The sequence below is a fragment of the Electrona antarctica genome (assembly GCF_951216825.1).
Source record: "Electrona antarctica genome assembly, contig: scaffold_81, whole genome shotgun sequence".
Taxonomy (NCBI): Eukaryota; Metazoa; Chordata; class Actinopteri; order Myctophiformes; family Myctophidae; genus Electrona; species Electrona antarctica.
This window is the reverse complement of record NW_027638136.1, coordinates 28969-55165: the sequence shown is the minus strand read 5'-3', so window position 1 is coordinate 55165 and position 26197 is coordinate 28969. Positions and strand designations below refer to the sequence as shown.

General features: G+C 44.7%; 1 protein-coding gene across 1 annotated transcript; it reads left to right on the top strand.

Moving 5' to 3' along the window:
• Positions 1-1709: 1709 nt before the first annotated feature.
• Positions 1710-14490, top strand: LOC306918362 (zinc finger FYVE domain-containing protein 16-like; the record flags this gene model as incomplete). Its single annotated transcript, XM_079531257.1, has 6 exons — positions 1710-1802; positions 4071-4157; positions 5793-5879; positions 12864-12951; positions 13601-13756; positions 13835-14490. The coding sequence occupies 6 exons, from the start codon at positions 1710-1712 to the stop codon at positions 14164-14166; spliced, it is 843 nt and encodes a 280-aa protein (XP_079387383.1). The 3' UTR covers positions 14167-14490.
• Positions 14491-26197: the final 11707 nt, after the last annotated feature.

Below are 26197 nucleotides of genomic sequence, written 5' to 3'. Positions count from 1 at the left end.
GGCTGAAGGCATGGGGAGAGAGTATGTTTTATTGTCTCCACCATGAAGGCATCGGGAGAGAGTATGTTTTATTATCTCCACCAGGCCGAAGGCATGGGGAGAGAGTATGTTTTATTGTCTCCACCAGGCCGAAGGCATGGGGAGAGAGTATGTTTTATTGTCTCCACCAGGCCGAAGGCATGGGGAGAGAGTATGTTTTGCACTCCGTCCGTGTGTGTGTGTGTGTGTGTGTGTGTGTGTGTGTGTGTGTGTGTGTGAGTCAGTTATTTAAATTGCAGTACAATTTCAGTATTACTCAAAATGTTACGTATATGTTTTTCTAACACAATACAGAGATAGCACGCACACACGCACACGCGTGTGCACACGCGTACCAGGTATTACTGGTCCAAGTGGGCATAGTACTGCCCTATAAAGCCAAATGCAGTAACAACGACCTAAGCAAGGCTTACTTACTTCTAGACTGTATGGGCAGAGGAGGTTCCTGCCCTATGGGCCACGTGGCTTGGCAAGGCTTACTTACTTCTAGACTGTATGGGCAGAGGAGGTTCGTTACTTCTGAACACTACTTCTACATCGTTCCATTTCCACCCGACAGCGACAATATACTTTTAACTCATTCAGGACGGGAACCCCTTTTGGTGTTTTAAGCATTATGTTATGCTTTAGCTATTGAAAAATAGCAGATCTACAAGCTCCTATAGATCTGCTATTTTTGAAAAATGGCGCAAATCTTTATATATATTCTTTCAGAGCAAACATTTTTAACTCAAATCTTTGCTTCTGGGGGGGTCCCTGGAACAACATATTTTCAGATTGGGGTCGGAGGCCAATTACATGTAATTTTTGGGGTCCTTGACCTGAAATAGTTTTAGCAACACTGACTGTGCGGTTTTCCTTGGAAATGATAGATGTTGACTGTGGGTGGAACAGTGATGCTCTCTAGCGGCGAGAAGGGGCATCACATTTATGAAGGAGGAATCTGTTTTCAACACGGTACAGGGTAGATGTGCGCATGCGTGAAGACCCGTTCGTGGTTCTATTTTATTTGAGTCGCTGTGAACCTCGACGGTCTGTCGGTACGTATACGAATGTGCCTGTAAATGTTGTTATTATGATGTGAAACTTCTTTATTATACTCATTATATATAGGTTATTTTAGTCGCTTGTATGTTCTGCTGTTGATAGTGTGTTTTGTCTGTTTCTTTGTGTTACAGTAAAATTACCTGCTGCTTTGCTACAGTGTGCTTCAACGAAGATGCTAACAATCAAACCATATTCTAGTTAGTTCACGCATCGTGCGGGCTGGCCTACATTATCTTGTTATCACAGTTTAGAGTAGTGTATGTGTGTAAGTGTATGAGTGTGTTTTTCCTATTTTTATATAAAACTACAAAATACATTTTTGTTGTGGTTTGTGTGTTATTGCATATAAGTTGGAGTGGAGTAATTGAGCAGTATTGTCGAGTTACAGCGAGCCTTTTCAGAGGGAAATCACTTGGTCAAACGTCTAGATCAAGTGATATCTGAACACTGACAGAAACATAGGTTTTTCAGTCAGGATTCAGAAGATTTTTTTTAGAAAATGAATGCGTAGGATGTCCCTTTTCTGTTCTAGGATGCATTGGAACTGCTGGAGAGAGAGAGAGAGAGAGGGCTAAGCCGGGAGGAAGGTGGAGACTCCGCTGAGCGATCTGGTCAACAGAAAGATGCAGGTAGTTCTGCCCAACAGCAACCGCCACGCTGCAGCCATGCAGGCTCTGAGCGCCAGTCCCCAGTTCAACAAGACCACAGAGCTGGAGGTACACACACACACACACACACACACCCACACACACACACACACACACACACACACACACACACACACACACACACACACACACACACACACACACACACACACACACACACACACACACACACACACACACACACACACACACACACACACACAGTGGTATCATGCTTGTAGAACGCAGTACCAGTAATTTTTTGACATGCATGCGCAGGGACGAAATTAAACGGTGCATTTGTGTGCACTCTAGAACGCGTCCCCCTAGATTCAAAAGAAGACTCACCTAATCAACCTCGCGTCACCAGACTTTCCAAGACGCACAAAGTACCCAGTAGTCTAGGTTTACCTGCACCTTGGGCAGGCAGGCATGGGGAGAGAGTATGTTTTATTGTCTCCACCAGGCCGAAGGCATGGGGAGAGAGTATGTTTTATTGTCTCCACCAGGCCGAAGGCATGGGGAGAGAGTATGTTTTATTATCTCCACCAGGCTGAAGGCATGGGGAGAGAGTATGTTTTATTGTCTCCAACATGATGGCATGGGGAGAGAGTATGTTTTATTGTCTCCACCATGAAGGCATGGGGAGAGAGTATGTTTTATTGTCTCCACCATGAAGGCATGGGGAGAGAGTATGTTTTATTATCTCCACCAGGCCGAAGGCATGGGGAGAGAGTATGTTTTAATATCTCCACCTGGCCGAAGGCATGGGGAGAGAGTATGTTTTATTGTCTCCACCAGGCTGAAGGCATGGGGAGAGAGTATATTTTGCACTTCCGTGTGTGTGTGTGTGTGTGTGTGTGTGTGAGTCAGTTATTTAAATTGCAGTACAATTTCAGTATTACTCAAAATGTTACGTATATGTTTTTCTAACACAATACAGAGATAGCACGCACGCACGCACACACGCACGCACGCACGTGCGCACACGCGTACCAGGTATTACTGGTCCAAGTGGGCATAGTACTGCCCTATAAAGCCAAATGCAGTAACAACGACCTAAGCAAGGCTTACTTACTTCTAGACTGTATGGGCAGAGGAGGTTCCTGCCCTATGGGCCACGTGGCTTGGCAAGGCTTACTTACTTCTAGACTGTATGGGCAGAGGAGGTTCGTTACTTCTGAACACTACTTCTACATCGTTCCATTTCCACCCGACAGCGACAATATACTTTTAACTCATTCAGGACGGGAACCCCTTTTGGTGTTTTAAGCATTATGTTATGCTTTAGCTATTGAAAAATAGCAGATCTACAAGCTCCTATGGATCTGCTATTTTTGAAAAATGGCGCAAATCTTTATATATATTCTTTCAGAGCAAACATTTTTAACTCAAATCTTTGCTTCTGGGGGGGTCCCTGGAACAACATATTTTCAGATTGGGGTCGGAGGCCAATTACATGTAATTTTTGGGGTCCTTGACCTGAAATAGTTTTAGCAACACTGACTGTGCGGTTTTCCTTGGAAATGATAGATGTTGACTGTGGGTGGAACAGTGATGCTCTCTAGCGGCGAGAAGGGGCATCACATTTATGAAGGAGGAATCTGTTTTCAACACGGTACAGGGTAGATGTGCGCATGCGTGAAGACCCGTTCGTGGTTCTATTTTATTTGAGTCGCTGTGAACCTCGACGGTCTGTCGGTACGTATACGAATGTGCCTGTAAATGTTGTTATTATGATGTGAAACTTCTTTATTATACTCATTATATATAGGTTATTTTAGTCGCTTGTATGTTCTGCTGTTGATAGTGTGTTTTGTCTGTTTCTTTGTGTTACAGTAAAATTACCTGCTGCTTTGCTACAGTGTGCTTCAACGAAGATGCTAACAATCAAACCATATTCTAGTTAGTTCACGCATCGTGCGGGCTGGCCTACATTATCTTGTTATCACAGTTTAGAGTAGTGTATGTGTGTAAGTGTATGAGTGTGTTTTTCCTATTTTTATATAAAACTACAAAATACATTTTTGTTGTGGTTTGTGTGTTATTGCATATAAGTTGGAGTGGAGTAATTGAGCAGTATTGTCGAGTTACAGCGAGCCTTTTCAGAGGGAAATCACTTGGTCAAACGTCTAGATCAAGTGATATCTGAACACTGACAGAAACATAGGTTTTTCAGTCAGGATTCAGAAGATTTTTTTTAGAAAATGAATGCGTAGGATGTCCCTTTTCTGTTCTAGGATGCATTGGAACTGCTGGAGAGAGAGAGAGAGAGAGGGCTAAGCCGGGAGGAAGGTGGAGACTCCGCTGAGCGATCTGGTCAACAGAAAGATGCAGGTAGTTCTGCCCAACAGCAACCGCCACGCTGCAGCCATGCAGGCTCTGAGCGCCAGTCCCCAGTTCAACAAGACCACAGAGCTGGAGGTACACACACACACACACACACACACCCACACACACACACACACACACACACACACACACACACACACACACACACACACACACACACACACACACACACACACACACACACACACACACACACACACACACACACACACACACACACACACACACAGTGGTATCATGCTTGTAGAACGCAGTACCAGTAATTTTTTGACATGCATGCGCAGGGACGAAATTAAACGGTGCATTTGTGTGCACTCTAGAACGCGTCCCCCTAGATTCAAAAGAAGACTCACCTAATCAACCTCGCGTCACCAGACTTTCCAAGACGCACAAAGTACCCAGTAGTCTAGGTTTACCTGCACCTGGGGCAGGCAGGCATGGGGAGAGAGTATGTTTTATTGTCTCCACCAGGCCGAAGGCATGGGGAGAGAGTATGTTTTATTGTCTCCACCAGGCCGAAGGCATGGGGAGAGAGTATGTTTTATTATCTCCACCAGGCTGAAGGCATGGGGAGAGAGTATGTTTTATTGTCTCCAACATGATGGCATGGGGAGAGAGTATGTTTTATTGTCTCCACCATGAAGGCATGGGGAGAGAGTATGTTTTATTGTCTCCACCATGAAGGCATGGGGAGAGAGTATGTTTTATTATCTCCACCAGGCCGAAGGCATGGGGAGAGAGTATGTTTTAATATCTCCACCTGGCCGAAGGCATGGGGAGAGAGTATGTTTTATTGTCTCCACCAGGCTGAAGGCATGGGGAGAGAGTATATTTTGCACTTCCGTGTGTGTGTGTGTGTGTGTGTGTGTGTGAGTCAGTTATTTAAATTGCAGTACAATTTCAGTATTACTCAAAATGTTACGTATATGTTTTTCTAACACAATACAGAGATAGCACGCACGCACGCACACACGCACGCACGCACGTGCGCACACGCGTACCAGGTATTACTGGTCCAAGTGGGCATAGTACTGCCCTATAAAGCCAAATGCAGTAACAACGACCTAAGCAAGGCTTACTTACTTCTAGACTGTATGGGCAGAGGAGGTTCCTGCCCTATGGGCCACGTGGCTTGGCAAGGCTTACTTACTTCTAGACTGTATGGGCAGAGGAGGTTCGTTACTTCTGAACACTACTTCTACATCGTTCCATTTCCACCCGACAGCGACAATATACTTTTAACTCATTCAGGACGGGAACCCCTTTTGGTGTTTTAAGCATTATGTTATGCTTTAGCTATTGAAAAATAGCAGATCTACAAGCTCCTATAGATCTGCTATTTTTGAAAAATGGCGCAAATCTTTATATATATTCTTTCAGAGCAAACATTTTTAACTCAAATCTTTGCTTCTGGGGGGTCCCTGGAACAACATATTTTCAGATTGGGGTCGGAGGCCAATTACATGTAATTTTTGGGGTCCTTGACCTGAAATAGTTTTAGCAACACTGACAGAAACATAGGTTTTTCAGAAAACTGTCAGGATTCAGAAGATTTTTTTTAGAAAATGAATGCGTAGGATGTCCCTTTTCTGTTCTAGGATGCATTGGAACTGCTGGAGAGAGAGAGAGAGAGAGAGAGAGAGAGAGGGCTAAGCCGGGAGGAAGGTGGAGACTCCGCTGAGCGATCTGGTCAACAGAAAGATGCAGGTAGTTCTGCCCAACAGCAACCGCCACGCTGCAGCCATGCAGGCTCTGAGCGCCAGTCCCCAGTTCAACAAGACCACAGAGCTGGAGGTACACACACACACACACACACACACACACACACACACACACACACACACACACACACACACACACACAGTGGTATCATGCTTGTAGAACGCAGTACCAGTAATTTTTTGACATGCATGCGCAGGGACGAAATGAAACGGTGCATTTGTGTGCACTCTAGAACGCGTTCCCCTAGATTCAAAAGAAGACTCACCTAATCAACCTCGCATCACCAGACTTTCCAAGACGCACAAAGTACCCAGTAGTCTAGGTTTACCTGCACCTGGGGCAGGCAGGCATGGGGAGAGAGTATGTTTTATTGTCTCCACCAGGCTGAAGGCATGGGGAGAGAATATGTTTTATCATCTCCACCAGGCCGAAGGCATGGGGAGAGAGTATGTTTTATTGTCTCCACCAGGCCGAAGGCATGGGGAGAGAGTATGTTTTATTATCTCCACCAGGCTGAAGGCATGGGGAGAGAGTATGTTTTATTGTCTCCAACATGAAGGCATGGGGAGAGAGTATGTTTTATTGTCTCCACCATGAAGGCATGGGGAGAGAGTATGTTTTATTGTCTCCACCATGAAGGCATGGGGAGAGAGTATGTTTTATTGTCTCCACCATGAAGGCATGGGGAGAGAGTATGTTTTATTGTCCCCACCAGGCCGAAGGCATGGGGAGAGAGTATGTTTTATTATCTCCACTAGGCTGAAGGCATGGGGAGAGAGTATGTTTTATTGTCTCCAACATGAAGGCATGGGGAGAGAGTATGTTTTATTGTCTCCACCATGAAGGCATGGGGAGAGAGTATGTTTTATTGTCTCCACCATGAAGGCATGGGGAGAGAGTATGTTTTATTGTCTCCACCAGGCTGAAGGCATGGGGAGAGAGTATGTTTTATTATCTCCACCAGGCCGAAGGCATGGGGAGAGAGTATGTTTTAATATCTCCACCTGGCCGAAGGCATTGGGAGAGAGTATGTTTTATTGTCTCCACCAGGCCGAAGGCATGGGGAGAGAGTATGTTTTATTGTCTCCACCAGGCTGAAGGCATGGGGAGAGAGTATCTTTTGCACTCCGTCCGTGTGTGTGTGTGTGTGTGTGTGTGTGTGTGTGTGTGTGAGTCAGTTATTTAAATTGCAGTACAATTTCAGTATTACTCAAAATGTTACGTATATGTTTTTCTAACACAATACAGAGATAGCACGCACGCACGCGCGTGCGCACACGCGTACCAGGTATTACTGGTCCAAGTGGGCATAGTACTGCCCTATAAAGCCAAATGCAGTAACAACGACCTAAGCAAGGCTTACTTACTTCTAGACTGTATGGGCAGAGGAGGTTCCTGCCCTATGGGCCACGTGGCTTGGCAAGGCTTACTTACTTCTAGACTGTATGGGCAGAGGAGGTTCGTTACTTCTGAACACTACTTCTACATCGTTCCATTTCCACCCGACAGCGACAATATACTTTTAACTCATTCAGGACGGGAACCCCTTTTGGTGTTTTAAGCATTATGTTATGCTTTAGCTATTGAAAAATAGCAGATCTACAAGCTCCTATAGATAGGGTTATCTATATATATTTATATATATATATATATTTATATATATTCTTTCAGAGCAAACATTTTTAACTCAAATCTTTGCTTCTGGGGGGGTCCCTGGAACAACATATTTTCAGATTGGGGTCGGAGGCCAATTACATGTAATTTTTTGGGTCCTTGACGTGAAATAGTTACTAATAGAAAGGACAAAGAACTTCGTCCTGGGCGATGGGAGTGTTAAATTTGCGCTGCGCCTCGACATATTTGCGTCTATTATTAAAATCAGACTAGCTGTCATATCAATAGCTCTATAGCTCACTATATACACACATATACACTGTGATACATGGCTCTAAAGTTGCACACACTGTGATACATGGCTCTAAAGTTGCACACACTGTGATACATGTCTCTAAAGTTGCACACACTGTGATACATGGCTCTAAAGTTGCACACACTGTGATACATGGCTCTAAAGTTGCACATAATCACATGATTCACATCTCTTGAATCACAGGAAGTGTGACACTGGTGTTTGTGTGTGTTAAGTGTGGTAAAACGAGTGAGCACAATGTGTGTTCACATAAAGTAGAGGGACAATATTCTATTTCTCTCCGGCGTTCACCAGTGTTTTATCATATAGCTCAGGAAATCCACAGCAACAACAAACCTAGTGCTAAGGTGGTGCAGTGGCACATTTCTCTGCCCACCTCCACAGAGTCTGGGGGTTTGAATCCACTAGCTTTGTCAAGCGTCTACTATTCTATACGAACACAAGTGGCCCAAGTTGGGGATGGAAGCCGGAGGGGGAGGGTTGATATTTTTTTCACTACACACAATCCCTCCAACCCCACAAAGCCACTGGCCATGACAATATTCCCTCCAAATTTCTCAGAGACTCAGCCATCTCTATAGCTCCAATCATCACCCACATAGTAAACCTCTCCATCAAACAGGGACCAGCCGATCCCCACCTTATCAATCCATTGAATGGTCAAGTTGTCATGAATTGTCACCCATTCGTCTGGGCCCAGTAGGTCCCTACTGGCCTACCAGGAGATTCTGGTAGGCGCTGTCAGCCAGTTCTATCGTTGACACCATGTTAATGCCTGTGCTGTCACGTGAGGGTTAGGGTTAACCCTAACCCTAACCCTAACCCTAACCCTAACCCTAAACCTGACCCTAACCCCCTAACCCTAACCCTAACCCTAACAACTGCTGATGTTTTTGTCAACTACTTCGAGAAGAAGGTTGACGATATCAGCAGCTCCTTCCCCCCCCTCCCCCATAAAGTGGCATCTGACTCAACCAACACTAACCCCAACACACCACGCATGTCCTCCTTCTCTCCTCTTTCCCCAGACGAGGTCCTACAACTAGTGACTTCCACTAGACCTACCACCTGTCCTCTCGACCCTGTCCCGTCTCCAATCTTCCAGACCATCGCACCTGATCTGCTCCCCTTCATCACCTCCATCATCAACACCTCAGTAACCTCAGGCTGCGTCCCATCTGCCCTCAAGTCAGCCAGAGTAACACCACTCCTCAAGAAACCAACCCTTGACCCCTCAGATGTCAAGAACTACAGACCGGTATCACTCCTTTCATTTCTATCAAAAAGCATTGAACGTGTTGTCTCCAACCAGCTCTCTCTCCATCTCTCACATAACAACCTGCTAGATCCCAACCAGTCCGGATTCAAAAAAGCCCACTCCACAGAAACTGCCCTGCTGGCAGTCACAGAAGCACTACATGCTGCCCAGGCTGCTTCCCACTCTGCAGTCCTGATTCTCCTAGACCTATCAGCAGCATTTGACACAGTGAACCACCAGCTGCTCCTAGACACCCTAGCGGATCTAGGCATCGGCGGGACGGCACTAAAGTGGTTCTCCTCTTACCTCACCGACCGGACCTCCCAGGTCTCCTGGAAAGGTCTGTTATCATCCCCCCGAACCCTCCAAACTGGGGTCCCACAGGGATCTGTACTTGGTCCCCTCCTTTTCTCACTGTACACTAAATCCCTTGGCACTATCATCTCTGCCCACAATATATCCTATCACTGTTATGCCGATGACACACAACTGTTTCTATCCTTCCCCCCCTCTGCCACCCAGGTGGAAGAGCGCATCACTGCTTGCCTGGCTGACATCTCACAGTGGATGTCCTCCAACCACCTCAAACTGAACCCAGACAAGACTGAGCTTCTCTTCTTCCCAGCTAAGTCCTGCCCGATGCGGGAGCTAACTATTTCCGTAGACAACGCCCTGGTAACGTCTGTCCCAACAGCCAGGAACCTTGGTGTTGTCCTGGACAGTCAGCTCTCGTTCAAAACTCACATCACAGCTGTCACTCGATCCTGTAGGTTCACACTCTATAACATACGACGAATTAGACCGTTCCTCACCCAGGAATCATCCCAGCTCCTAATCCAGACAACAGTCCTGTCAAAACTTGACTATTGTAACTCTCTCCTTACTGGCCTACCGGCATGTGCACTGAAGCCTCTCCAACTGATCCAAAATGCCGCAGCTCGCTTGGTCTTCAACCAGCCAAAATTCTCACATGTCTCCCCCCTGCTCCGCTCCCTGCACTGGCTCCCGGTCGCTGCCCGCACAGAATACAAAACTCTGATGTTGGCATTTAAAGCAACCAAAGGTATGGCTCCCCCATATCTTGCCAGCATGATTGAACCCTACAAACCCTCCCGCGCACTCAGATCAGCCAACGCAGGGAAGCTGGAAGTACCCTCACTAAAAACGCCGGGACAACGCTCCACACGTCCCAAACTCTTCTCCCTTCTGGCCCCAAAACTGTGGAATGCACTTCCCGTTGCAATCAGAACTGCAGCATCACTCCCGATCTTCCGCCGTAGTCTGAAAACCCACCTTTTCAGACTCCATCATGGCCCATAGCACCTACCCTACCCCCTTAGACAGCACTTCTTAGACTTATATAGCATTTGAAACAGACTTATAGCATGTCATGTAGACAGCACAATAAGTGCATTGTATGTAGTCATAGCACTTCATAGTATATATGTACAGCATAGTATAGCACATATGTGTAGTTTATATGTATAGTGTCATTATATAGATATGTTCTAGTTATAGTTTATATGTATAGTGTCATTATATAGATATGTTCTAGTCACGGTCTTAGCTTACGCATGTTTCGCGATAAATGCATTTTGTTACATATGTGATGTATTCCCATGCTTTTTGTTCTTGCCTATTGTAAGTCGCTCTGGATTAAGAGCGTCTGCTAAATGCCTAAATTGTAAATTGTAATTGTAACCCCCTAACCCTAACCCTCACGTGACAGCACAGGCATTAACATGGTGTCAACGATAGAACTGGCTGACAGCGCCTACCAGAATCTCCTGGTAGGCCAGTAGGGACCTACTGGGCCCAGACGAATGGGTGACAATTCATGACAACTTGACCATTCAATGGATTGATAAGGCGGGGATCGGGTGCAGCGACAGGTCCCCCAAGATTTCAAACTGGCCAAAGTAACCCCCTTGCACAAGAAAGGGAGTAAATTAGACCCCGGCAACTACCGCCCTATTTCTATTCTAAGCTCCATCTCGAAAGTGATGGAAAAAATAGTCTATGAACAGGTTGAAAAGTATCTTGCCACTAATACATTAATGTACGAGTTCCAATCTGGCTTCAGAACGTCCCACTCCACTGACACATGCCTTCTCTATTTGAGCGACCACATCAAACATGAGGTGGATGCTGGCAAATACTGCGGCATGGTCATGCTGGACCTCCAAAAGGCTTTTGACACCGTGAACCACTCCATACTGGTTAACAAGCTAAAAGCAATTGGTTTCGATAGCACATCAGTGAGCTGGATGCAATCCTACCTGGAGGGGAGAGAACAGATGGTGGAGGTGAATGGAACACTGTCCCCCCCCCTCCCAGTGAGCTGTGGCGTTCCACAAGAGAGCATACTAGGGCCTTTACTGTTCCTAATATATGTTAACGACATGACTTCAGCTTGTGACTGCAACTTGTTCCTGTTCGCAGATGACTCGGCACTGCTAGTCTCGGACAGGAACAAACTGCAGGTTGAAAAGGCCCTCAGCTCTGAACTCGGTAGAATTTGCACCTGGCTCGCTGATAACAAACTATCTTTACACCTGGGAAAAACTGAATCCATTCTCTTTGGCTCTAATAGTAATCTCAGCAAGGCAAATGGCTTCTTGGTTAGAGTGGGTGACAATGTTATCACACGTAAAGATGAAATTACCTACCTAGGTTCCATCCTGGAGGCAACCAAAGAACAAGATTCCTTTACAGGATCTCCTCACTGGTCAACAAAAACACCTTGAAGACCCTAACAGGAGCCCTTGTACAAGGTTTCTTTGACTATGCATGCACCTCCTGGTACCACAGCACCTCAAAGGCCCTTAAAACCAGGCTCCAGACTTCCCAAAACAAACTGGTCAGGCTCCTACTTGACCTCGCCCCCCGAACCCACCTCACCCCTGCCCACTTTGACAGGCTGGAATGCAATTGGGGTCTGGTCCACAAGATTCGATACACCACCAAGATACCCATGTACCTGTCTAGATACTTCCTTAATGTTAACGAAGTCCACACCCACAACACCAGAGGGAGTGCAACGAACCATGTACAACCCAGATTCGGCACAAACCAGGGACTAAATTATTTTCGCTCCTATGCCACCAAAATGTGGAACGCCCTACCAACAGTCATTAAGACATGCAAATCCCTTGACTCCTTCAAAACCGCTCTCAAAGGGCACCTACGGATGGCTGCAATTCGAAACTGGCCCCTGTAAAATCTGAATCCCCCCCCACCGCCCCCCCCTTTTTCCCTCACTGTATATGTTTCTTTTCCCTTTTTACCTCCATTATGATGAATTCCTGTTCTGTCCCTTATCTATATAGAAGTGTCTATTTGTACGTCTCTAAATGTTTTTGATGAATTGAACATGGTGGACCCTGTTGACCCAAGTGTAATGCTTAATTGGGTCGTCCACTCACAGTTAACAGCCTTTGTATTGAGTTTGTGCTTGAAATGTAATGTAATTCTGCAAACTGTTAATAAATATTTCAATCAATCAATCAAAAAACATGCTGGCTGTCAGCAGGGAGTGTCGGGCAGGAGGACTGGAGTAGAAGACATGCTCTACGTCCTCCCGCTGGGGGATCCTCACTGGTAGGTGAGTCAGTAGCATACGACAGCAGTGACACAACACGCAAATGTGTGGGGGGAGGAATTCATTGGCATAACGACTACTATTGGGGATGAAAAGGTAGAAATGCCGGGATAAAATGTGGCTGCAAGAGCTCGGTCTACAGGCACATTTCCATCAAAAGTGAATTACTTGTTCCATCATAGTCTTAGTTTTTATTTTCTTCATTATCAACCATCGGGGGTGCGATCATATTGAAGATGAATATTCTGTGACTACTTAAAAGGCAAGATTCTGCTGCTATTGGAGGAGGGAGGACCCCGCCCTTTGACCTTCGTTGTCAATGCCAACCTGCTGGTCCACGTCAAACTGGTTACATGTGAGTGACACTCAGTCTCTGACTTCTGTGTGTCTGACCTCTCGTAAATCTAAGCCTTATTCTTCATTGTACGATGAAGTGAATTTAAACCCGATTTCAGCCTGATAAATGTAGCCTGATTTAAGCCTAATTTATGCTCCATCTCAACGGCGCAGCCCCAAAATAGCTGGTCTACTAGCTCCACAACCTTAGCTGTAATAGGTTGGCTATTTATCAGCCTTCATACTTCATTGTGCGACGGTGTTGCAGCCGATCTTGAGCATGTGTATCTGCCATTTTTAACGAGCGACACAGTCATACTACAGATTATGAATTAAACGTCATGCTCTGTTCATACTGGCAGATAGAAAGACGAAGAGCAAAGCAGCACATCTGTGGCAGCAGTTTATGTTTCATTGTTGCACAACGAGCTCGCTGACGTCGGCATGCAAACAAAAATTGCCTTTTTGAGCAGGAATTGTGTGGACTGGACAGCAACACTTATTTTGTAGCTGCGTTTGTAGCTATCTCAACTTGGATTTGTAGATTTGTACAGTATCTATTCCGCTTTTGAAGCAGATGCAAACGTCCGGTGTAGCTTTGCATCTTCATGTTGCTGGCTTCCATTGGAAACGAATGGTAGCCTTTAGCTTTGTGTGTGTCCTGTCAGACTGCAGCAGGAGGTGTTGGTGTCTGGTCTCCTGTGGGCTGCAGGCTCTGGGCCAGAGGGAGCTGGTGTTTGTGTTGGAATGTCTACCGAAGGAGAAGACGCTCCCTAAAGACCTCTTCACGCTTTATCTCAACATCTACCAGGACGCCCAGAAAGGTGCTTAATTTAATTTCATGAGATTTTTATATATGTGTTTATCTATATATTTACGTATTTATTTTCCACTTTTTGCAGGTAAATTCATCGAGGCCCTGGGCAACGTGACGTTCACCAGCAGCTTCCTGGGCAGCAAGGAGCACGGCGGCATGCTGTTCTTCTCCCCCACGTGTCAGCCCATGGAGGGCCTGACCCTGCCTCCGCAACCTGTCCTCGTGGGCCTGCTCATCCAGAGGCTGGAGGTGCCCTGGGCCAAGGTGTTCACCCTCAGGCTGCTGCTGCACCTGTGGTGCGTTAAGCTTTATGTCACTGCCTCCCAAAGTGTATGGGGGGTCCGCCACCCCCGGGGGACCCCCAGGGGGGTCCTTGAGGAACGGGGGATTCCATTCAAGGATTCCATTGATGGTTAGGAGTGTAGTGTACAAATTGAACCAAATGGGCCTGGAATGGTCGATTCTGTTAAATTTGTACACACTCAGAGTTATGGGGGTACTTGAAATTAAAGTGGCACTATGTAATATTTTAACGACTATACAGTATAACATATTATGTCCCACAAAATGATGAAGTTACATGTTTAAGCAATAACAATCATCCTTCCATGAATGTACAGTATAGACCCAGGGAGGTCTCTGCTCCGGCTTGACTCTATTACTATGTATAGGGGAGACAATGAGTTTCATCTGGGCATTCGCCAAGGCAGAACTGCCAGTCAAAGCGAAGACTGACCAATCACATCGCGTCCTCATCAGACATGCTTACAGAGACTCTTGGGTAATGAAGTCAAAGAGGCTGGCTGCCATATTATTTTAATTATGTGCAAAGTAGCCACTGATACCTCAAACTACATAGTGCTGCTTTAAAACATTTAAGAACAACTTGCATTTGTTAGCTGCTCCCGTTCTGTTCTATGTCCTAAGGGGGCAGTCACACCGAGGCACGTTACTAGTGTAGAAATGTGTCACCAACAAAACCTAATATTGTTTCTCGTGCGCTCCTCTCTTGAGCCAATGCGTCCTGTTTTTCTATCTGTATTTAGACATGCAACAAAAGATAATATATTCTTAACCTTTCAGCACAACTCCTTCATGTTTTGATGCCTGTAGCTGCTGGTCGAAACAGTAGGAAATTGGCTAATGCAGATATAATGTCATCAAATGGTGGTCTGTGGCTCAAATGCAGAATGAATAATGGACCTTGATATGAAAAGTGTTGAAAACCACTGGTGTAAGGCGTCTATAAACCACTGGTGTAAGACGTCTATACTGCTAAAAAAATATTTAGGGAAAACTTTGATCTCAGTTCTTGTTAGTATCGAGTCTGCAGAGCAGTGCCCTGTTAGGCAATCATAGCTGCGGTGTCAAATGAAGCACAGCTTGACACTGACACTAGGTGGGTTTCCATCAAAACATTTCGAAAATAGGAAGCGAATAAGTAAGTAATTCGAAAAAAGAAAAGCGTATTTTTCTTGTTTCCATCCACTGACAAAATGCGCTTCTTTGGAGATATTAAATAAGCAGTAGGCCTAGATGGCGCTATTTTGCCAGTCAAGTGAGACGCGCAGAGAGGCGCATATTTGACATTTATTTTACCGTTAGATGTCTGAAATCTGATAGCATCTGCATCACACACTACAGGATAATCTGATAGCATCTGCATCACACACTACAGGATAATCTGATAGCATCTGCATCACACACTACAGGATAATCTGATAGCATCTGCATCACACACTACAGGATAATCTGATAGCATCTGCATCACACACTACAGGATAATCTTACACCATTATTTGATCATGTCACACACACACACACACATACACATCTCTGATTTGTTCTTCACCACGGTGCATTTGACGTTCTTTTAGGCTATTCAAGTTGGTCTGCATGAAGTCCGCTGTCCAGATGGGCCACTGGGACAGGCTGTCTTTCAAACAGGCTGTCTGTTAAATAAATAGGCGTGTGTTTTTGTCTAGACATGGGCTGGTATAGTTTCGTTTTCAAAGTACAGGGACGATCGGGACCCCTGCCCTGCGACTTGACAGTACATTTCCATTTTGACTAGTCTCCTCTCGTCCGTTTCGTTCCGAGCTGTTTAGGAGAAATATCACCGATCTTTGATTGATTGATTGATTGAAGAATGTATTAACAGTTTGCAGAATTACAGTACATTTCAGGCACAAACTCAATACAAAGGCTGTTAACTGTGAGTGGACGACCCAATTAAGCATTACACTTGTTTCCAATAGGGTCCACCATGTTCAAATCATCAAAACATTTAGAGACGTACAAATAGACACTTCTATAGACAGAACAGGAATTCATCATTCATGATCAACGGCGAACGCCCTCACCGGGGAGAGCAAAAGAGCCTCAGCCTGCAGACAGAGGCTTCGAGACTCGAGTGTGTAAATTTAATAATTTATGTATCCACATCCCACCCACCCTCCCGTTCGATCACTCCACAAGTCCACAGTTTCCACAGCTATTGTTTGGTGAAAGTGCTCCTTGGCTGAAATGGTGAATATTTTCTGCTCCATCCATAGTTTTAAAGAATTAAATGTTTCTTCTGTATTCTCTTTTTTTGATAGCTTGTTGTGCAGACTAGTCTGGTGTTCATAAGAAAATAATAACAACATGCTTATTTCTCACAAGAAACAAGCAGCCTAAATTACAATGGGTTCAATCTATGAACTATAACCTTCAGGAATTAAATAATTTAACTATAATTCATGGGTTAATTATTATCCATTTTAAGTTATTGCAAGTACATTGTGTGGTCTGTTATATTTTCGTTTTATAGATATTTTAACCCTATTTTCAAATAACTTTCCTCAACTCAAATAATGAATGTCAACTAACACTAGTTTTCGTAAAAAATAACCAACTAATTTAAAATAATCCAAAACATTATTTATATTATATAACTAAGAATTGATCTCACACTTTACATAGGTACATTTATACCCGGAACCTCGTACATACGAGCCGCTCTACGTTACCATTCGGCTCAAGAGCCTGTCACCGTCTCCACACCATAGCGCAAAACATTCTTAAGCTGCGCACTTCTTAAGCTGCGCGCAGCTTAAATTCTGAGTTTTTAGACAGCTGGTGGATGGAAAAGAAGCTCCACCTCCGCGGAAGACTTGAGCGGAGGAGAGCGTTTCCGGGAATCTGGCCGTCGCGCAAGAATTCAGCGGAGGTGGAGCTTAATTTCCATCCACCAGCTGTCTAAAAACTCAAGCTTTAAGCTACGCGCAGCCGAGAACGTGCGCAGCTCTTTTGATGGTGTGGCAGCGGCTAGACAACGTCTCCACACCATAGCGCAAAACGGTTTTAAGCTGCGCACTTCTTAAGCTGCGCGCAGCTTAAATTCTGAGTTTTTAGACAGCTGGTGGATGGAAAAGAAGCTCCACCTCCGCGGAAGACTTGAGCGGAGGAGAGCGTTTCCGGGAATCTGGCCGTCGCGCAAGAATTCAGCGGAGGTGGAGCTTAATTTCCATCCACCAGCTGTCTAAAAACTCAAGCTTTAAGCTGCGCGCAGCCGAGAACGTGCGCAGCTCTTTTCATAGTGTGGCAGCGGCTAGAGGGTGTGTACAGCAGCCCACTAAAGCCTACCCCTACAGTGATGGTCGAGTGTGCCGAAAATAGCGGATCTACAAGCCCACAGCGCGTCTCTGATGCAGCTCGTTGTGGGCTTGTAGCTCTGACGATAGCGCCCCTGGTGGTTAATCTACCAACTTCACACTGCTTTGAGATGCACTTTGATGCAAAATGTATTGAAAAGTGGACAACAGCGCCATCTGGTGGTTATTTTAGTAATGTGCGTTGTCAAGTTAAAGCGTCGAAATTCTGACGTTATACGCTGCATTTCCGCTTTCCCTTCAAAATACAACAAAGTGGTACTCGTCAAGTTAAAGCGTCAACATTCTGACGTCAAACGATGCATTTCCGCTTTCTCTTCAAATTAAAACGTGGCAGCTTGCGTTAGCTTTAACTATTGTTAGCTTTAATTGATCTTTATTCATATTAATACGTGTTGCATGTTTTAATGTTGTTCTAAAGGACAGAAGATTATTTAGCACAAACTGTCGATTAAAATAAAGAACGTTTTATTACAAATAAACACTTGTTTTTATTATTGTTACAGTTCTGAGAAACTAGCTAGCTGGCTGGCTAATAGCTCCTACAGCTAGTGGATGTAAACACGGTCACGTGACTCCCCTCACATTAGAAAACAGAGGTTTCCGGTGTGTTACGTTGAAATCGGTGAACCCATAGATAACCTACCGAATTATGTGACTGTACTGCGGCTGCGCTGTCGTCGCTATGGTCTTTGGGAAATGTAGTCCTTGAATGTAGTTTTACAGGCCCATCCCTATGATTTATAGATCTATTCTAAAGGCCCATCCCCGTGTTCTATGGATCTATTGGTGTTCATATGGGAAATGTAGTCCTGAAATGTAGTTCTTCCATCCACCCATATGGTGTATGGGAAATGTAGTCCTTGAATGTAGTTCTATAGTCCATCCACATGTTTTACAGATCTAATTGGTCAATCCACATGTTTTACAGATCTAATTTGTCCATCCACATGTTATTGGTCAATCCACATGTTTTACAGATCTAATTGGTCAATCCACATGTTTCACAGATCTAATTGGTCAATCCACATGTTTTACAGATCTAATTGGTCAATCCACATGTTGTACAGATCTAATTGGTCCATCCACATGTTGTACAGATCTAATTGGTCCATCCACATGTTTTACAGATCTAATTGGTCAATCCACATGTTATTGGTCAATCCACATGTTGTACAGATCTAATTGGTCCATCCACATGTTTTACAGATCTAATTGGTCCATCAACATGTTATTGGTCAATCCACATGTTTTACAGATCTAATTGGTCCATCCACATTTTTTACAGATCTAATTGGTCCATCCATGTGTTTTACAGATCTAATTACTGCATCTACATGTTTTACAGATCTAATTGGTCAATCCACATGTTTTACAGATCTAATTGGTCCATCCACATGTTTTACAGATCTAATTGGTCAATCCACATGTTTTACAGATCTAATTGGTCCATCCACATGTTTTTGGTCAATCCACATGTTCTACAGATCTAATTGGTCAATCCACATGTTTTACAGATCTACTTGGTCCATCCACATGTATTACAGATCTATTGGTCCATCCACATGTTTTACAGATCTAATTGGTCAATCCACATGTGTTACAGATCTAATTGGTCCATCCACATGTTGTACAGATCTAATTGGTCCATCCACATGTTTTACAGATCTAATTGGTCAATCCACATGTTGTACAGATCTAATTGGTCCATCCATATGTTTTGCAGATCTAATTGGTCCATCCGCATGTTTTACAGATCTACAGCTGCCAATAACATCCGTGGTGGAGGAGTACAAGGCGACAAAAACACGGGAGGGTGTGAGAAAGAGGGCTCTAACCTGGCAGGACATCTGAAGCATGTAAGGCCACCGGATCAAGTTCCTGTTGTGTTCTGTATATGATGTCCTCCCTACTCCATCAAACCTCCACACATGGGGACTGGTAGAGAGCCCCAGCTGCACACTCTGCGGAAGGATAGCTAACCTCGAGCATGTCCTCTCTTCATGTTGCTCAAGCTTAGCAGATGGCAAGTTCCGGTGGCGACACAATCAGATCCTAACACAGTTGGCAGAGGGTGTCGAGCTGGCAAGGACAAGGGCAAGAAAGCTTTTTGATGGGCCCCGCTTTATCCATTTTGTCAGGGCAGGAGAAAGTGCAGCAGCAGGAGGGAGGAGCAAAGGGGTCCTGGCCACGGCAAGCGACTGGGAGATGTGGGCCGACCTGAAGAAGCAGCTCAAATTCCCAGAGGAGATAGCTCACACTAGCCTGAGACCAGATATTGTCCTCTAGTCTAAAGGTACCAAACAGGTGGTGCTTATCGAGCTGACGGTACCCTGGGAAGAGAGGATGGAGGAAGCGTACGAGCGCAAGCTCAAGAAATACCAAGCCCTCATCCTCGAGAGCCAGCAAAAAGGCCTGGAATCTGCCAGTGGAGGTGGGCTGCAGGGGCTTTGCTGGACAGTCACTATGGAGAGCCCTCGGACTGCTGGGGATCGAAGGGCTGGCTAGTAAACGGCTGGTAGCCAACATCACTACGTGGGCAGTGGAAGCATCACGGTGGATCTGGATACAAAGAGAGGTGCGGTGGCAGAGCCGACCTACTGAAGGACTAAAGACATGGAGTTGGGTGGTGTTCAGCAGGTAGAGCCAGGACGCTGGATCTTCCATTGAGCCCCTCCGAGGTGTCATGGGCTTAAATCAACGAAACACCAGTGAAGGGGGGTGCCCATTTGATAACCTGCTGAAGCCACCCAACTCCTGTCTAGTTGAGGTATGAAGCCACCCAACTCCTGTCTAGTTGAGGTATGAAGCCACCCAACTCCTGTCTAGTTGAGGTATGCGGTCAAGCCTAGCCTTGGCTCAGGGAGGAGGACGCCCCTGCCATGCAGAGTCCCGTCGGTGCCTTGAGGGAAGGAGAGACGGAGAGAGCGATGCCACTGGCCCACAGATGGCGCAGGAGCGAGTACCTGCAAAGGTGGGCCTGTTGCGATACTCTTATCGTATTTTGCATATAGTAATGTAGGATTTGTTGATTTTTGTAATTTTCTTTCCAATAGTTGATACAGTGAAGTGAATGACCTGAATGACCTGGTGACCTATGATGACCGAATGTAGTTTTTCTGACGAGTTGGAGGTCAAGAAATTCAACAGAATAAGGGAGTTAGAATCTCAAGAAAGGGAAGAGCACCGTTTTGTCTGGTTGAGTCATTATTATTAGGAAATTATTAGTAGTCAATGGTTGAGAAACATATACATGTACAGTGGTCCCCAGGTTGATTCTAGGGTGGTGGTCCCCAGGTTGATTCTATAGTCAGGGTGGTGGTCCCCAGGTTGATTCTAGGGTGGTGGTCCCCAGGTTGATTCTATAGTCAGGGTGGTGGTCCCCAGGTTGATTCTATAGTCAGGGTGGTGGTCCCCAGGTTGATTCTAGGGTGGTGGTCCCCAGGTTGATTCTAGGGTGGTGGTCCCCAGGTTGATTCTATAGTCAGTGGTCCCCAGGTTGATTCTATAGTCAGGGTGGTGGTCCCCAGGTTGATTCTATAGTCAGTGGTCCCCAGGTTGATTATATAGTCAGGGTGGTGGTCCCCAGGTTGATTCTATAGTCAGGGTGGTGGTCCCCAGGTAGATTCTATAGTCAGGGTGGTGGTCCCCAGGTTGATTCTATAGTCAGGGTGGTGGTCCCCAGGTAGATTCTATAGTCAGGGTGGTGTTCCCCAGGTTGATTCTATAGTCAGGGTGGTGGTCCCCAGGTTGATTCTATAGCCAGGGTGGTGGTCCCCAGGTAGATTCTATAGTCAGGGTGGTGGTCCCCAGGTTGATTCTATAGTCAGGGTGGTGGTCCCCAGGTTGATTCTATAGTCAGGGTGGTGGTCCCCAGGTTGATTCTATAGTCAGGTGGTGGTCGAGTCTATTTATTTGTATTTATATATTATTATTATTATTATTATTATTATTATTATTAGTATTATTATATGTTTATTAATAAAGACTGGCTTTAGAATACAAAGAGAACCAAAAATGTGTTGTTTCATAACAGTGTCGTCGTTAAGCAGCAGCAGATTAACTAATTCATGTTATGTTTCATCACTAAACCTTTTATTAAAACGGATGTTATTCTATTAGAATACACGTTATAATTCATGGTAGGCCTACATTAATAAATTATTTTGATTTAATTATTTGTTTTGTCTTTGTTCTTTCTTGTTTTTACAGTCATTGTGTCTGTTTATGATCTAAATCTAAACGAGTATTTATGAGATTTCTGCTGCCTGGAACTCTAGAATAGTGTTTCAACCCGGACGAGAGAGAGTAGCTCACGGGCGAGCCCTCCCTCTCTGTCGTCCGGGTGGAAACACAACAACAAACAGAGCAGAGAGTGAACGTAAAACAGAGAGTCTGTAATGTCAGTTTGTAGTGAACTAGCGGAACAAACCTTTGTTTAACTTTATGTTGTCTGAGGTTGTCTTTGTTTACAGTCTGTGTATAAACTAAAGAGTGACTGACTGATGCGCGTTGTGGAAGCTGGAGGAATTTAATTTACACAAAGTTTAAAGACAGATTGTTTAGTATGCTAACGCTAATGCTAATTAGTTTCAAGTACAATCGAGACTAGAACCATCCAGACCTTTAACCCACTTTGGAGATGTTAAAGTGTGTTTTCTAACAGAAGGAAGTATCGGGGAAGGTATGTTTGTTTTGTTTATATACAATAAGAATGTAACTTGGAGTGTTGGCCTGAAAACTGCTCTCAAAGAGCAGCTACAGACGGCTGCAATTAGAAACTGGCCCCCGTAAAACCTGAATCCCCCCCACCCCGTTTTACCCCTTTTTACCTCCTTTATGATGATTTTCTGTTTTTGGCTATATAGAAGTGTATATTTGTACGTCTCTAAATGTTTTGATGAATTCAACAAGGTGAACCATCTTGTAAACAAGTGTAATGCTTTATGGTGTCGTCCACTGTAGTGCAGTCTTTGTACTGAGTTGTGCTTGAAGAAATGTACTGTAATTCTGCAAACTGTTAATAAATACTTCAATCAAAAAAAGAAAGAAAGTGGCATTTCAGAAAACTATGGCAGAGCTTGATTCTGGTGCTCAAAGAGCTTTGATTGATTGATTGATTGATTGAAATATGTATTAACAGTTTGCAGAATGGGTACATTTCACTTGAAAGCACAACTCAATACAAAGACTGTTACTGTGGACAATGCACTGATAAAGCATTATCACTGAGGATACGTCCCAGGTGCATCCATGCCATGTTTTTTAGTTATAATTATTCTATGTATAGTGATCTCAGGTGGGCAACCCTTAGTGTTTTATTTAGCTGCCAGGGGCAGGTGGGCGACCCTTAGTGTTTTATTTAGCTGCCAGGGGCAGGTGGGCAACCCTTAGTGTTTTATTTAGCTGCCAGGGGCAGGTGGGCGACCCTTAGTGTTTTATTTAGCTGCCAGGGGCAGGTGGGCGACCCTTAGTGTTTTATTTAGCTGTCAGGGGCAGGTGGGCAACCCTTAGTGTTTTATTTAGCTGCCAGGGGCAGGTGGGCAACCCTTAGTGTTTTATTTAGCTGCCAGGGGCAGGTGGGCAACCCTTAGTGTTTTATTTAGCTGCCAGGGGCAGGTGGGCGACCCTTAGTGTTTTATTTAGCTGTCAGGGGCAGGTGGGCAACCCTTAGTGTTTTATTTAGCTGTCAGGGGCAGGTGGGCAACCCTTAGTTTTTTATTTAGCTGCCAGGGGCAGGTGGGCAACCCTTAGTGTTTTATTTAGCTGCCAGGGGCAGGTGGGCGACCCTTAGTGTTTTATTTAGCTGCCAGGGGCAGGTGGGCGACCCTTTAGTGTTTTATTTAGCTGCCAGGGGCAGGTGGGCGACCCTTAGTGTTTTATTTAGCTGCCAGGGGCAGGTGGGCAACCCTTAGTGTTTTATTTAGCTGCCAGGGGCAGGTGGGCAACCCTTAGTGTTTTATTTAGCTGCCAGGGGCAGGTGGGCAACACTTAGTGTTTTATTTAGCTGCCAGGGGCAGGTGGGCAACCCTTAGTGTTTTATTTAGCTGCCAGGGGCAGGTGGGCAACCCGTAGTGTTTTATTTACCTTCCAGGGGATTTATTTACCTGCCAACAGAGCCGTAAGCCAACACGAAGTGACTTGATTTACTGTAATTTCTCCCAAAAAGAGGCTAAAAGTCAGCTGTGGTCTACTAATATTACTTTAACAGCTGATCTGTTTGGTCTGTGTGTTTCTGTTAGCATGCAGGTGGACGTGGAGAAGCCAGAGGATGTGAGGCTGATAGACCTGGATGAGACCCATGGGGGAGAACATACAGTCTTCATCATGGCTCCCGAAGAGCCCCAGGAGCCTGATGGACCAGAGTGCCCTGCTCACTACAGGTAAGATGCACGCACGTGCGCACACACACACACACACACACACACACACACACAGGTTCCCTGGTGCTTACGGTTAATTAATATGTTGTTGCACAACAACGTTGTACCTAAGTACAATTTTGAGGAATTTGTACTTTATTTTCAATTTCCAATACATCGTGACACATTGTGAGCTTGTAGATCTGCTATTTTCAAGAGATGTTTATACATTTTGAAAACTTTAAAAATGGCACATTCCGCAAATATTCCGTAAATATGAAAATGTCTAGCAGGGGGAGTGTTTACTGGGTAGGTACCCTCACATGTTCTCCCCGTGTCCCCTAGGGTAGGTACCCTCACATGTTCTCCCCGTGTCCCCTAGGGTAGGTACTGTCACGGGGCAACCCGTGCCCTATAGACACTAGAAGACTCCACAATATAAAACTGATCATTACAAACACACACTGCACAGCTGCTTAATTATTTGACGGTTAATTGACGGTCATCAAGCTCCTTGGAGGTGTGACTATGTGTAGCATCATATACCCTTATCTGTGTTGCCTAATTCTATTGTAATTGTTTTGTGATTTATTTGATGCCTTGAAATACATTCAGAGTCTGTTAAGGAATTGTGTAATTGTATAGTTAGTCTATCTCATGGGTCATGTTTTACCTTGTTTGAGTAGATTGTCCAATTACTAATCATTGTGGGTGGGTCTCACCTGGTATATAAGGGAGGCTGGAAATGTTGAGGGGAGATTGCTCGGTTGGCTTGAGACAGCAAAGAGACAACACCAAGGGAGAGCTGCCAGGGTCTTCAGGGAAGGCATAGCCTGTTTTCAGTGTCTTTAGTTCTTGGTTTGTTGTTTTTATTTCTTACTTTTGGTTTTTGAAAGTGTATTGTGGCCAGTATTATTTGTGCAGTATTTTGTTTTGCCTCAGACCCGGGCTGTGACAATCCGTCATATGGGCTGTTCATCAGTTTTGGAGGTAAATAAATACAACAAAAGATCTACATTCTTGGACTTCGTCTATTCTTGGAGCCTTGACCGCTCGGCAACTCTTACAGGTACCCTCACATGTTCTCCCCGTGTCCCCTAAGGTAGGTACCCTCACATGTTCTCCCCGTGTCCCCTAGGGTAGGTACAATCACATGTTCTCCCCGTGTCCCCTAGGGTAGGTAAAACAAAAACTTCATTACTGAACAACCAATTTAACATAAAACATTCAGACATCCAAAACAAATCTGGATACTCATCCTGAACTTTTTCAAATCATGTTTCTTAAATCATGGTATAGTGGACAATAGAAAACAAAATGAAACTCATCCTCTACAACTCCCAGGTCACAAAGAACACACAGTCGCTGCTCCTCAGGAATGCCAGTATATCTGCCAACCTCAACTGCCAGAGGTAATGCACCAGATCTTAACTGGGCACAGAGGGACCTCTGTCCTCTTTTTAAATAAATGCAACATAAGGTTCAGTCATGTAGTCCTCTTTGAATTGAATATAACTTCTTAATTTAGCTTTTTTCACAATGTCCACTCTCCATTGCTGCTGATGTAACATTGACAGTTTATATTTGACTGTATTAATGTTACAATGAAGGTTATTTAAAAAAATATATGTTTAAATCAGAAAGTGAGAAAATTGAGGAGACCTCTCTTATCCACGGATGATTACATCTTTTATTCCAATTAAATATAATTGTCGTAATCCTCTCTTCTGGCAGTTGGATAAGGCGATTCCATAATCTGATCATTTCACTTCTCTGCCTTGTCAGGCAGCTTTCCCAACCTGTGTCACCTTCAATGGCCAACTTAGTGGTATACTTATGCACCCCGAGAAAACACCTCAAAGCTCTACTCTGAATGTTTTTACATTCGGTAGCCTCCTCAAAGCCCCACACACCTGCTGCATAAAACAAAATGGAAGAAACCATGGTGTCATAAAGCTTGGTAAATGTAGCAAAACCTAAATCAGGGCAAAATGTATCTTTACTTAATATGGCGCATAATGCTCTACCTGGTGAGTCAGCCAATACATTCCTTCCCTCAGAGAAACTCGTAAATTCATGAAAAAAGGTATTTGTATGAGGGGGAATAAGTCAAAGACATTTACCTGAACATAAAACTATGGTTACAAATCTTTGAATATATATTCTTTCACAGCGAACATTTTTAACTCAAATATTTGCTTCTGGGTAGACAAGGGAAAATATTTTCAGATGGGGGTCGGTGGCCAAATACAGATTTTTTTTTCAGAAAAGCGTCAGGATTGATTTTCAGGACATTTGGTCTAATGTGCTCTCAACAGCGTTATGTGCACCGTGCTTCTTCAGATGCTGCTGGAGGCCATCGACGTTCTGAAACCAGAGGTGTGGCGCCGAGAAGCAGCTGCTGGAGGCCATGTGGACACATCACCACCTGCA